The sequence below is a fragment of the Vicugna pacos genome, chromosome 25, assembly GCF_048564905.1.
Source record: "Vicugna pacos chromosome 25, VicPac4, whole genome shotgun sequence".
Lineage (NCBI taxonomy): Eukaryota > Metazoa > Chordata > Mammalia > Artiodactyla > Camelidae > Vicugna > Vicugna pacos.
In genome coordinates this window covers 7,826,337-7,840,494 of record NC_133011.1, presented here as the reverse complement: position 1 = coordinate 7,840,494, position 14,158 = coordinate 7,826,337, and the positions used below count along the sequence as shown (strand labels likewise).

The window sequence follows — 14,158 nt, the reverse complement described above, 5'->3', positions numbered from 1 at the left end:
AATGTGACTTAACCTACATTTGTGTAAAATTATTGTGGATATGAAGCTGGAAAAAGAGACCATTAATATTTTAAAACCCAATTTGCAGGCTTCCCAAAGATTTATGGCAGAAAAATCAAAACAAAAGCTGTCTTTTAGCTGATTAAATTCCTAATTAACCCAAAATTAATCTGCTGGGTCTTAAGCAACTTGTTTAAATCAGACAGCTAACGCTGAAAGCAGGTCTCCTCACTTTTGGTTTGGTTTTTTCCCTTTGGTGCTATTTTGCCATTTTAACGCTGCCTCTTTTCATCTCTTGCTGTGTTTATGGATACTGGGGGGGGGGGCAGTGCAGGGAGGAGGCAGCGCACAAAGAAAGGTAAGGAATTCGGACTCAGAGCCATGTTCACATCAGGAATATAAAACTTTGATTAATTCTACTTTCCAGTACCCCCATTTTACTTGTCAACTCTTATATGCCATTTCTTAATTCAGACTAACTCTCTCTAGTCAAACTTTTTCTGACTTCTGGGGTCAGTCTCACCTTTCTATGTAAGCTTTACTCCAAGTGAATGATCTTGCAGCTACAAGTCTACACAGTTTCCCATACTGGCAGCTCCCAAGGCTTACATCTGTGAAACTGCATTTAACTAATCCCTTCAGGAAAATCTCCATCATAGTCACTTACATAACACCTCCATTTTACTCATATAAATTACTAAACTGAATCATTTAAATTTATATATTAACTGTAAAAAGGTAAGAAATTAAGTGGTTAAAAACTATCTCTAAAACCTACTAAAAGTTCAATGCAATTCCTTAAAGACAACTGCAAATATTGTTGATAGAGCCGACCAAATGAAAGAGAAACAATCTTTCCTTCTAATCAAATACAAAGTCTAAAGTCCTCAATCAGTGACTAACAACACAGGAACGCTCAGGTTCCATTTCATAGACTGCAATGATCAGCAAGCCAAACAGGGTCCCATGCTCCAACCTGTGCCAATTCAGCTTCCTTCTTTGCAACATCTACTTATGTAATGGCTAGAACTGTAGCTGTTCCCCCGGATCTATGCAGATCTTCCAATTTTTCACTAACTCTTGGGCTTTATTTATGTCTCATAACTATTAGGATTCCATAAGGCATCAATAACACTTCACAAATGCCTGACACCATGAAACAAGAGCCTCCTATCCTAGGGGTGAAGTCAACAGAATTCTTTGGTAGCAGGAAAAAAAGAACATACTATAGTGGCTGTGCCTCTCCTACCCATCAACAGCACTTAACTGCCCTTTTATTCTGCTACTAGCTGGTCAAGAAGACCTTGCCCTGGACTAAGCATTAACCATATTTAAATCAGCGAATCTCCAAATTCGAGCATATTATGTCGATCTGCTCATATAAAAAGAAATAACTGCAAACCAACATTTTAAATTCTATGTGACTTCCAAGCTGGGCTTCACATGAAAGTATTTTCTCTTATTACAATACAGAGCCTTAATATACCTGTGTTGTTTTCACAGATTAGAAATACATGGGCCTCTCATTGTGCCCCAGTTTAAAATTCTCTGGAAAATTTTGAGGTGTTCCCCTCCAGGGCCAAATTAAGTTAATTATGAATATAGCTTGCAATCTATATTTTAAATTAGACCACCCCAAAATGTCCTTCAAATTTGGTGAAAATCAATGAGTAATGGAAGAATGATAAAATTACTTATTATGGATAAACTTGTAGACAATGCCATGTCTGTCTTATTATACATCCCCAACTCCTATCCCAGATCCTTTTTTAAAATGCATTCACAAAAGAACTGTGTGTGTTTGTGTGTTGGGAAGAGCGGTGATAAGGCAGAATAAAGATACCTAGCTGAGAACTAGGAAAATAAAATGGAGGAGGAGGCCACAGTAACTCATACTGATTTCAAGGAAATAAAATTCTTCATGTTAGTCAATCCTCAAATATTAATTCCATACAATTCCATAAACGTGTACTAAGTACTTAAGTACAAGGCACAGGGCTAGGGACCTCAGGAAAAAGGACACATGAAAGGAATCTGCCCTCCGGTAGTTTTAAAGTTCAGAATAAGAAAGTAGATTTCTACTCTATTTAAGCAGCTTTTATACATTTGTTAAACTGATTCAAAATTGCAAAATTACCTATATCTAAGGTAACCATATATAAGGTTTAACATTTGACTTCTAAAATGAAACCATTTAAAATCCTATTCTGACTTAGCTATGCAAATTTTATTTTCAATCAGAAAATGTAAAAACCATGACTTCAAATTACCTGGAAACACCTTAAGTTTAGAAACTAGAAGGACAGTCCACTCTACCTACCAAAAAAGTGAAATATGAAAAGACTATGGGCTTTGGAGTTGGACAAACCTGGGATTAAGGCCCAACTTCTATATTTAATCACTGTGATTTTAAGCATTTTCCTTGACTTAACCCTCAATTTCATCAATTGTAAATATGAAGAAAATATGTAACCTGTATTAAAACGTTTCTTGTCAAAATGACAGTAAATGAGAAAACATATGAAAGCATACTTTACTTGCTCAAGAAACTGTTTCTTCCTTTCAATATTTTTTCCTCTCCAAAGCTGTGATGGCCCATATCCTCATCCCCATGTTCCAGCACTCAGTCATTTTTCATACTAGCAAGCTCAAAGTAAATGTTAAGTCCTGGTGGTCAAGAAGGCCAACAAACTGTACATGTATCTGCCCAGTCCAATGCTCCAGACACAAATTCTTTTGGGAAGTGTTTTTAACAGAATACTAATTATGAGTAAATACATCCTCTCAGAGGCTAGAAATAGTTCAGGCTTGCTCTACAGACAGCAATCTAAAGCAATCTTTCTTTTTAAAAAACTGCTTATAGTTTCACCATCCATGATAAAAAAAGATAAAAGGCAAGACAAGGCATCATGGAAATTCAAGAGCTATTATCTTTAGATGACAGATTAGACTATAAGACAGTCTGACAATAACGAATAACGTCCAAGTATTTGCCATGTGCCAAGCACACGCATTATCTCATTTAATGGATCAGATTTACAGTCTTGGTCAGTTTCTTAGTTTTAGTTTTGAAGAGTGCTGATACAAATTCAAGACAGAATAATTTCCTGTCATCTACCTGAAAACGCAAACTATGCATTTTTTCTCTGCCAAGTGTTCTGCACATATCAATTACATAAACTAAACATACACATAAACTATAGCTTCAGTCATAGTAATTTACCAACTTATTTAAAATTCAACCTCAATTTTCAACTCTTAATAACTAAAGAGAATAATCTTACAAACATGGCCTATAAATCACATTTGCAAAATCTTGCTATATATCCTGAGATATTTCCTTTAGGGTAAAGATCCTTGTGCCTTCTAAATAGCTAGACAAAATTAACCCCTCTTCAGGGATTCCAAAATATTTTTTTGTTGACTGCATCAAGGATGGTCAGGGCTACTTTCATAGGATAGAGAGATGACACTCAATACCTATCACATGGCCAAATTATGCTAAAGACGACTTTTGAAAAACTAAATACAGCATTAGTTTTCAAGGTTTCATATCTGTTGGGTTTTGAAAAAAGGATTACAGGTGATACAGCAGACACATATCCATGTACTTCTTTCTCGGATCCTCATGGATGCCTTCTGGAACATGACGTTCTGTGGAACACTTTAAAACTGCTAGTGTAGTTGGAGAGAAAACAGCAAATTTAAAAACTGGACAAATAACACCAATTCCTCACTTAGATCTCTTGATTTTGTTTGAATAATAATTATAATAATTTAAAAATACTTTCAAGGCTTTCACAACCTTGACAAGTAATACAGGACTCAATAATGCCGGAAGTGCAACAAAAACAAGCATTCAGAGGGTTTACTGCCGCTACTGGTACCTAAGATGAACACAACTATTAGAGACCTCTTCTGTCGGAACTAACAAAGGTCTCTGCTAGGCCTCTGGCAGAAAAAAATGACAGGATGAAAAAGTCCTGTCATATAACCAAACAAATGGAGTCAAAATTCTGGAGCTTTTGTAAAAGTAATTATAATTTTCAGCAGAAACCTCTGATTCTGCTTCTTAAAAGTACATTTTAAAAGCAATAAAGCTGTAACTCACTGAGAAAATTGGATTTGTTCTCTGAATGCAATGTAATATCCTGAAATGTTCTATCAAAGCCAGAGAGGTACAGTGGAAATAACAGTGAATTCTTAGGGTAGAAATCAGGATATTGTTTTACCTTTGAAATGACTTTAATCTATGACCTTGAATAAATCACTTAATCTCAAGATTCCTTTTCTGTAAAATCAGCAATACTTGTTTTACCTATTGCTCAGGATTTTTTAATCAAATGAGTATCCTTTTAGAACTTAAAACTAGTGACTTAAAGGGAAAAAGAAAATCGTGTAGGTGGCGTATGATACAATTTATCTTTAGTAGTACCTGGGATAATATGGCAAAACCACTACCTACGAATAAAAGGTAATTCTATTGAGATTATTTTAAAATACAGATTTATTTAACTCAATAATATTATCCAATTAAACTGTGAGATGTCATTTTAGTCACTTCATTCAGCATTTAGTTTAACAAATAATTATCAAAGGCGCTTATACACCAGTCACTGTTAACCGGTGTACATCAAGGCTTACAGTATAGTGGAGGGAGAAGACCCCCTGCCCCCAAAAGTAAATACAAAATTTACAAACAATGATAACGATAATAAAGGAAACACACACACAAGAAGTTGAGAGAGAAAATAGAAGAGGATGCCCATTTCCAATAGGGTGATCAGGAAAACATTTTCTGGGAAGGTAAGTTTTAAAGTGAGATCTAAAGGCTAATTAAAACAGTGGGGACAAGAATGTGCCAGAAGTGTTAATAACAGCCCATATAAAGCTACTGGGTTGTGAAAGAGTTTGAAGAACTGAAAAAACGATCACTGTAGCTGGAGGTAACAAATGAGAGGAAACTAACTCAAAATCGCTGAGAAAGAAAAGCAGGTGCTGGGCCATATAAGGAAAGAAGTTTAGATTTTAAGTGGAAAAGCTACTGAAGTGTTGGTTTTAGACAAGATGGTGATTTGTTCATAAAAAGACTTAGCCTTAGGATGTTGAGAAAGGACTGGAGGCCGTCAACAGAAGCTACTGCTGTACAAGTGAGTTAAGGTGACAGCAGAATGAGAGTGGCTGGACTGAATATATATTCTGGAGATAAAAATCGATGGTACTTGCTGATAGCTTAAATGTGAGATGAAGAAGAAGAGGAGGTAAGGAAAAGGGAAAAACCAAGAATGATTCTTAGATGTCTGGCTTGAATAACTGAAAGAATGGCAGGGTCATTTTACCACTTACAGAAATGGGGAAGACTGGGAGAGGGCAGGGAATTACAAATGGTGCGCTAAAGATATTACAGTTTTTGAGACAAACATCAGATTTCCAACTGTAAAAGTCAAGTATACGCCTAGACATGAGGTTTTGGAGATGAGAGGAATGGGCTAGTTACCACAGGCTAATATAAAGTTATTCCCATTATTTGGGGAATTCCACATCAGCCAATTCACTTACTCACTAAAATTTATTTCTAACGCCAAAATCAATACTTGTCATTCTCGGACATGCACAGAGCTGTGAAAAAATCTGAGTCATCCTAAAGGCGCATTTCCAGGCCATGTTCTGCTTTCTTGTTTTAGCTCTCATAAAAAATATAAAATAAACATATGAAAAATAGAGACTAGGTGGGAGGGTACAGCACAGTGATGGAGTGCATGCTTAATATGAACAAGGTCCTGGGTTCCATCTCCAGTACCTCCATTAAAAAATGAAATGAAATGAAATGAAATGAAATGAAATGAAATGAAATGAAATGAAATAAAATGAGAGACTAACTCCAGCTAGGAAGCTAGAGAAGGATTTACAGTGAAGGTAGCAACTTAGGTAGCTGGGTGTTGAAGGATAAGTAGATACTGGTAGAAATACAGAAAGAACGGCTTTTTAGAAGAAAGAACATGAATAGAAGAAAACAATATGAATAAAGAGACACAGAAGTCTAGCTAATGGTAACATCTTAGGAGTAATGATAAGAGATAAATCTAAGATGGGGTTAGATCATGAAAAGCCTTGAGTGTCATGTCACAGCCTGAATTTTATTCAATAGGTGATGGGGAAACTACTGAAAAGATGTGAACATGAAAGTCACACGATCAGAGTTGGGCTTTAAAAGATTTAACTGGCATGACTGGGTCGAAAGGATTGGCAACAAAGGGACTGGGAAGCAGGAAAACCAGTTAGGATGCTGTTAGAACAGCCTAAGCAAAAGGTAATAAAGTCCAAAAGTAGGGCAGTGGCAGTGAAACTGGAAAAGTAGTAATGAATACAGAAGACACTGTGTACTAGTAGAATGGTTTGTTGGCTGTAGAAAGATGGACCTTACAAAATTTTAGCCAGATGAGGCAAACAGCCATTTTCCACTGTAAAAATAAAAAGGTGGCTCATATGGCTGTCAACTAGGCATGAAAAATAAAAATGAGTTGCATAAATACTTCAGTGGAACTTCTTACTATATTACGCATTCCATAATTATTGAGTGCCAAGTACTGTGCAAGGTTATACACCAGCAAACAAGACAAGACACTACTCTTTTATCTACTGAGATTATAGACATTAAGAATTGCACTACGGCGAAATCTTTAAGAAAAATTCTTACACTAATATAAAAACCACCTGTTCACTAAAATGAATTTTCTTTGACAATGATCTTGGTTATGTGCTTCCAGCTGAAACTGAAAGCAACAATTGCTGAAGACCAGTTATCTGACATCTCACATCCATCTAAATCATTGCACAGATGAAGTGAAAAATATTTACCGAGTGCCTATTTAATACTCACAATGAACTAGGTGTCTTAAGAAATACATATAAGAGAATAATGATTTCCAAAAAGGCTAGTAACTAAGCCCAGTGAGAAGTGCCACCCCTTTCACTTTTAACAGGGGAGCGAACTGCAATTTGTGCCCTTAAATACCTATGGCCAAGATATTAGGGGATAAAAACCAAACTGACAAAAGAAGTTTTAAAACATGCTTATGAACAGATTTTAAAAAGCTAAATAGCACCTACTCTACAAATAAATACAAGAAACTAGAAACAAATTTTGAAAATTCAACTTGTGAAATTGGCAATGATTTAAGAGAAAACTAAAAAGAATGGACTAAAAGGATGAAAATAAAGTATTTAAGCAAATATAGTTTCAAAAAAACTACAGTAGTTTACATCACTTAACTCACGTGCATCAGAATTAAGTATATCTCAAAATGTTTATCAGGATAATGTAGAGATGGATTATAGATTGAACACAATCCCAGTTCGAAATCTCTTATACAATGGATCTTACGGCCCTACTGCAGTGAGTGATTTTTCAAACAGATAAGCAAGGATTTACTACAGGAGCTTGTTAAAAATGCAGATTTCCCTGGACTCAGTTCCAAAGATTCTGAATTTGTAAGATGTGCAGTGGGACTCAGGAATTCACATTTTAACACACATTCAAAGTGACTACTGTAAATAGGGTTAACACTGACAAATCCCGCAGTGTTTTAACCCAACTAAGATACTCAATTTATAAACAAGATAAGCTAAGTGGAGCAAGGTTAAATGCTTTACTCAAGTTTAGAGTTCCCAATTCCTGCCAGGCTGATGGGAGTTAAGGCTCCCCCCTGCCAATCATATTCAGCGCCTTTGCTTTCTTCAGCCTCTCCCACTATCCTACTCCTACCCACTTTCATAGCTGAATCCTGTGATAAGGTCTTTTACAGTCACCTGGGCCCACACTAGGATTGCACTGTTAATTTTTTGATACGTCTTTCCACAACTGGAATAAAGAACTCCCTGGGGAGAAAGTGAGCTTTTAGTTTTTTATTCCTTTCACTGTGAGACATATGAATATGGTATTCCTTTTTACTGCCTTCAATTTGCAAGCAGTATCCTGCTTTTCTCCAAGTAAATACTTAGCACAGTGCAAAGCATATGAGTCCCAAATAAATGGCAGTTTATACTTCTTAGCCCTAGAAAACAATGTTTTTCTAAGTGCTGGTCACTCTTTGCAATGAAATGTGAAACCAATTTAGTGAGTCATAAGTACTGTTAAAGAAAAACAAACAGAATAGTTTGATAAGTGTGTGTGGGAGTATTGTAATGGAAAATGTACTTTTTACTCTAGGGTGCAGTCAAAAACGTTTGAAAGCCACAATTTTGCAAATGTTGATAAACTTCTCCAACATATCTTTACCTTTAGGCAGACAAATACTTTCTTTCACACAATTAACATTCAACCACTCCATCAGTCTTCCCATTCTCCACTAGATACTAGATCTATTTATTTATTTCCCTGGTCCTTAACTCAAATGAAATGGAGAAGGCGTAAGTCCTAAGTTTGATGAGCATTTTTCACAGTACAAGTCAGATGGGTCATGTAAGTGTTGCGATGCACTTCAGATAGGCTCTTGGAGCACCTGCCTCTTGACTCAAGTCTATCTGAACTTCCAGACATCCCAAACAGGGCTTTGAAATTTTCACAACCTGCTTCATCCACAAAGAGCCTACGCTTATTAACTTACGTAGTTTTTAAGACCACTTTTTTTTTCCTGTCTTGGAGCCAGGTTCTTTATTTCCACCATAACATTATTTTCTGGTAATCCTTGATGCTCTCTACAAATTTAAACGTAATTACGCATGTCCCATATCAGTTCTATCTTCTCTTCTCCTAACTTAAGGTAGTATTCATACAGACAAAACTGTATCCTTTTCTAGGCCTTGTATCTCACATCTTCTTAATCAGCGAGTCTAACCTAGGCCTAACAATGCAGTAATTGTAACCTGTCACGTCTCTAATATAGCCTTATTCTTTCTACTACTACCAACAATACTCTCAAAATCCCACTTTCTCCAATAACTTTCCTAAATCCCTCCAACAGAACTAGTCTCCACTCTCCAGACCTCATTACACTGCTCACACCTCTATAGCAACTACAAGTCTATAAAATAGAATTATTTATGAATCTGTCTCCTACATTAGTTTCCACGACTAACTCCTATGTGTGTATCTCCCACTGCCCAGCAAACACCAGAGGGCATTTCACATAGTACTTTATCCTACTAGAAAGGTGAAGAGCTTAATTCACTGGATATAAAAATAGGTGAGGAGCGGTTTCTAATTCTGCACGCCCTCTATACTCTGCTCAACTGTAAAGTATTTTTAAAAGATAGAAACTACGAAAGCTATAATGGAAGAACCAGGGGGAAACAGCAATAAACAATGCAGAAATAAAACATAAAGGCGTGATAAAACGGATGTGATGCTCTCTGCATTTCCACACGTGGTCCGGTAAAGCGTGCCCGAATCCCGTTCTCAGCCTGCACCATTCTGCTCTGTCATCCCTTTACTCGATTTCAAAACCTCCCGCACCACTTCGCTAAACTTGCTTTAGCGCTCTCTCAGAGGGCCAAGTACCCCAAAGCGTATCAAAAAAAAAAAAGACTCCCTCTTGCCTTTCTCCTCTTCCGGCCTCCATTGGCCACGTTCATAAGAATGAGAGTGGGCAACCATTTCCCTTCAACAGTCCCAGCTAAAATGGAAGCACGTCTAGACCTGGGTACCTTTAATCTTTAAGTAAGTCCCAGAGTTTCTAGGTCACCGTATATCGCCTTCACTACCTGCCACTTCAATGGGACTGAACTAGGAGGCTGTCTTCCAGCCGCGGTCTTGCCACAACTTCCCACCACCACATTAAGGTCCCATTACCCTCCACACATCGCAGCCTACCCCGTAGGCCTCAAGGAGGGTTGGCATGTCATTCTGGGGTCAAGGTTCCCGAAAACGGCTTGACCTCTGAGCGCTTTTATTTAAACATGCCCCATACCTTCTAATTTCCTTCCTCGAAACTGATCTCCCCCCACCCGTCTTACATTTCCTGACTTTCCACCATTCTTCAAGTAACGTGTCCCCCGATCACCTCCTTCCCCTGGGGAGAACTGCGTTCCGGCTCTCGACTAACCTCGCTCTTTTCCTTTTCCATGCGCGGCTGGGGCGCCTGGGGCAGCTGGGGCTCGGCCGCCCGCTCGCTCGGGGGACTCCACGCCGGCCCCTCGCCCATACATCCCGCCGCTCCAACCCCTACTCACTTTGGGCTTCTCGGGCAATTTCTTCCGGCTCTTCTTCTTCTGCTCCTCGCTCCTGAGATTCTTCAGCAGAGCTAAGTCGTCAGCGGCCGGGGCCGACGCGGCCGCCGCCTCCTCCCGTTTGCGGGGCGGGTTCCTCCGCTTCTTGCGGGCGCCGGCGCAAGCCGCGGCCCAGCTGTAGCCGAGCAGGAAGATCAGCAGCAGCCCGAGCGCGCCCGTGCCCACCAAGATCACCCAGCCCGGGTACCGCTTAGGCTCCAGCCCCAGGTCGAGGCCCAGCTCGGTGCGCAAGAAGCCTAGGCCGACCGAGAGCATTTCCTGCAGCCGGGCCGAGCCCTCCTCGGCCTGCTGGGCCAGCTTGTCCAGCCAGCTCGGTGCAGCCATCTTCCCTCCCGTCAGGGGGACTCGCAGGATGACGCTGGGGCGCAGAGACGCCGTGGAAGAGTCAAGGGAAGCAAGGGAGGGCCGGCCGGACCGCCTCAGGCCGAGCGCATCGCGGCCGCCCCTCGCGCCGGAGCCGGGGATCGGCCGCTGCCGCCGCCAGGATAGGGGGCTCTCAGTTCCCCCTTGTCAGCCTCACTCCGCCGCCGCCAGGAGGGGGGGGCGGCGGGAGGGAGTGTCTCCAGTGGCGGCCGCTAAGCGGCGTCTCGGCGCCAGAGCCAGGCCCCGCTGTCCTCCCTCGGCGGAACAATGGCGGCTCCGGCCGCGATCCACGCCGCGCGCGCAGACGACGACTGGGCCGCGGGTCACGTGTGCGCCAGTGGGCGGGGCTAGGGTCACGTGGGCGCGGGTGAAGCCGGGCGGGGCGGGAGCCGTTGGGCGGGAGCCGTTAGGGCGAGAGCGCGGCGGTGGCGGTTGGCGGTGACCCTCTTGGGCCCGCTGGAGGCGCTGAGGCTTGAGGGCCGGTGACTGTGGACGGGAAGCTGGGAGGGGTTAACTGGAGGAAACCTTTGCCGGGTGGCTGGTGGCCCGGAGCTAGGAGACGTGGCACTTTCAATGAGTCCTGGGGAGGGGCTCTCGAGGAAGCCTGGGAGCTGGGAGGGGGTGTGGAAGAGGGCAAAGAGTGGGGAACCGAGTCTTGGGGTCTAGGTCAGAGTCGCCCTAGTAGGTGTCTGTTTTCTTCTTCTTTTTTTTTTTTTTTCTGGGAGTGGTGTTGGGGTGGAAGCGGCTTTTTCTCCCTGGGTCGGCTAGATGCTTCCAGAGTGGACTCAGCTAAGTCAAAGCTGGCACTCTTCGTCCAGGGCCTAGTTTAGCTCACAAACTGGGTCTCTGTTCAGGGCCGGTTACCCGTTGCGCACCGACCGTTTGTTTGCCCGCCTGGCTGGGGCGCTTTCGCGTGGTTTCGCACCTTCCCAGAATTCAAAAGTTGGAAAGCCCGTGGGCAGCATTATTCTCCTACTCATTTGTAGCTTTAATGAGAAATGAGAAGAGAGGCACATTAGGTTGTGTTTTACACGTGGAGGTAGTTTCGTCGTTGCGTTTTATTTTAAGCTTTTATGCAAGACCACAAGGACTTTCCAAAGATTCTATTTTTATATCCTGTGTTGACCGTATCTGGGTAGCGTTAGGAAGAAATGAATTTTTAGATTTTAGTTACAAAGATGATATTTGGAGGCTGCCTGAGGGTTTTGAAGTTGTATTTCCCTATAAGGAAATTGTTTTATTATTAAATGATAATTAATAGGTAAGCAAGTGTCTTAAGTGAACTAAATACAGGCTTTCTCAAAAGAATAGAAAGGGGGTAACGTTAATAAGTACCGAATGTCAAAAATGTATTTAGGAGTATTTTGACCTACTTTGCAACTGCGTTGTAAAGCATGTTGTGATTAATGGGTGGAAGGGAGTTTTGTAAATAATAATAAACTGCTACTCTTGCTAAGCTTTATACAGACTTGTAGTTAAAGACACTGTAAATTACAAGGCCAAAAATTTAGAAGATGTCATTGGAACTACTTCATCTCTAAAAGGTTCCAAATTCCACTTATATTTATCAAAGTAGATTTATAATTCTACATTTATGTTTTGGTTCCAGAGACATGAAGGGTGATGATTTTTCCTAAGAAATTCCACTGCCTATTCTAGGTTAATACCTATGGATTTATGAATTAAGCTATATTACACATGTAGTAATAGTAGCTGGGTTTGCCTGTTTTGCAGCCTAGCAAGTATTGATTATGTAAAATCCTATTACCTTCTTTTTTTTTTCTGTGCCTCTTCTTTAAGCTTAAAAAAATGTTTACTGTATTTGGTAATACAGATAAAATCATTTTTCGTATGTAACTTTGTAGTCATCTTTTCAAGTATTTTTATTTTAAAAACAAAAATGGAGTCATGCACTGTTTACTGTTTTGCATTTAATGCGATCATGAACATTCGTGTCAATTGATAAAGCTCACCAGGAACATCCCTGTAGCTCACGAAGTTGGGTTCATTAACTTGCAGCAGAATGAAGTTTAGGTGAAATTTAAATGAAGCAATGCTTTGAAAAGCTCAAAGAACACTGTGTCTAAAAGAGTTAATATTAGATCTGGCGTAAGTGGACTCAGAATCTTAATTCCTTGGAAATGGCAACGTTAAGAGAAATGTGAAATGTCGTTTCTGAAACCTCTTTCCTTGAAGCAACTGGGTTGAAAATGAATACTACTTACTCTGAGAGTCAAAGTGACCCATATGATGAGATACCACTTGGAAATAAAAAGGAAGACTATAAATACATACGCAACAACATAGATGACTCTCAATTACACTGAAAGAAGCCAGACAAAAAAGAGTATGTACTGTATGATTCCCTTTGTATAAAAGTAGAAAATGCCAGCTAGCCTGTGGTGACAGCAAATCAGTGGTTATGGGGGGCGGTTGGCGGGGGAGCAAGGAGAGGTGGGAGCAAGGAATTACAAAGGGACACCAGGAAACTTTGGGAACGATAGATATGTTATCTTCATTGTTATGGTTTTATGAGTCTATATGTATGTCAAAACTTGCCAAATTGTATGCTTGTTGTTTGTTAAATATACCTCAATAAAACAGTTCACAGGAGTTTTTTAAAAAGTGACCCACGTGGCTCAGATGTTTATAGAAGTGGCATGCTCCATTCTCATTGATGGGATTTCTAACAAAGTTTTTGCCAATCTATGATTTTAAAAAACAAAGTTTCTCAACACTATATCCTTGATGTTATTTATCAATTTTTTTTAATTTACAGGTTTGCAAATATTCACCTCTTGTCTGGCTCTACTGTACTTTAACATAGTTTATTGTTGGATAGTCAGGTTATTTACAGGTTACTTTGCTTTTTGCCGTTAAATGCAATTCTATCATGAACATACTTGTAACTATGTAGCTTTGTGAATATCCCCAATAACTTCTTGAGGATAGAATCCTGTCTCTGTTTTTACCCGAGCCATAGCCCCCAGTATGTGATAGAATGCTTTTAGTTTGGAAGTGTCAAGGGACCCGAAGAAGTTCTACCTAAAGCCCCTCATGTCATAGAAGAGAAAAGAAGCTTCAAAGGGTTAGAGCAGCTGAGCTCATAATAGAACCCAATCTTCTCTGCTCTGGATCCCTTGGTTCCTCCTCTTTTTCAGTGTGCTCTGTAATCAATTCTTGGGATTACTGTGTGCATTTATTCACTCAGATTGCCATAACAAAATTCCACAGAGTGAGTAGCTTAAACAACTGAAAGTTATTTTCTAATTCTGAACGCTGGAAGTCCAAGATCAGGGGACAAGCATGGTTGGGTTCTGGTAAGGGCTCTCTTCCTGGCTTGCAGATGGCCACTTTCTTGCCGTGGCCTCACATGGTGGAGTGCAAGCCAGTGAGCTGTCTGGCATCTCTTAAAAGGATATTAATCCTTCAGATCAGAGTCCCACCCCTATGACCTCATTTAACCTTAATTACTTCCTTGAAGGCCCTGTCTCCAAATACAGTCATAGTGGGGTCTGGGCTTCAGCATATGGATTTGGAGGAGGAACACAGTCAGTCCATAACAGTG

General features: G+C 40.4%; 1 protein-coding gene across 4 annotated transcripts in view; it reads right to left on the bottom strand.

The window, feature by feature from the left end:
- The window catches only part of MTDH (metadherin), a 50,440-nt gene extending 39,568 nt beyond the window's left edge, over window positions 1-10,872 (bottom strand). For 3 of the 4 annotated variants that reach the window (XM_015249419.3, XM_031691181.2, XM_031691183.2), the window contains exon 1: window positions 10,171-10,784. In XM_015249419.3, coding sequence (XP_015104905.1) covers window positions 10,171-10,551 — 381 coding nt within the window. In that variant the 5' untranslated portion in view covers window positions 10,552-10,784. Of the gene's footprint in view, window positions 1-10,170 lie in introns of all 4 variants that reach the window. The other variant, XM_006198039.3, reaches the window with a different exon arrangement.
- Window positions 10,873-14,158: the final 3,286 nt, after the last annotated feature.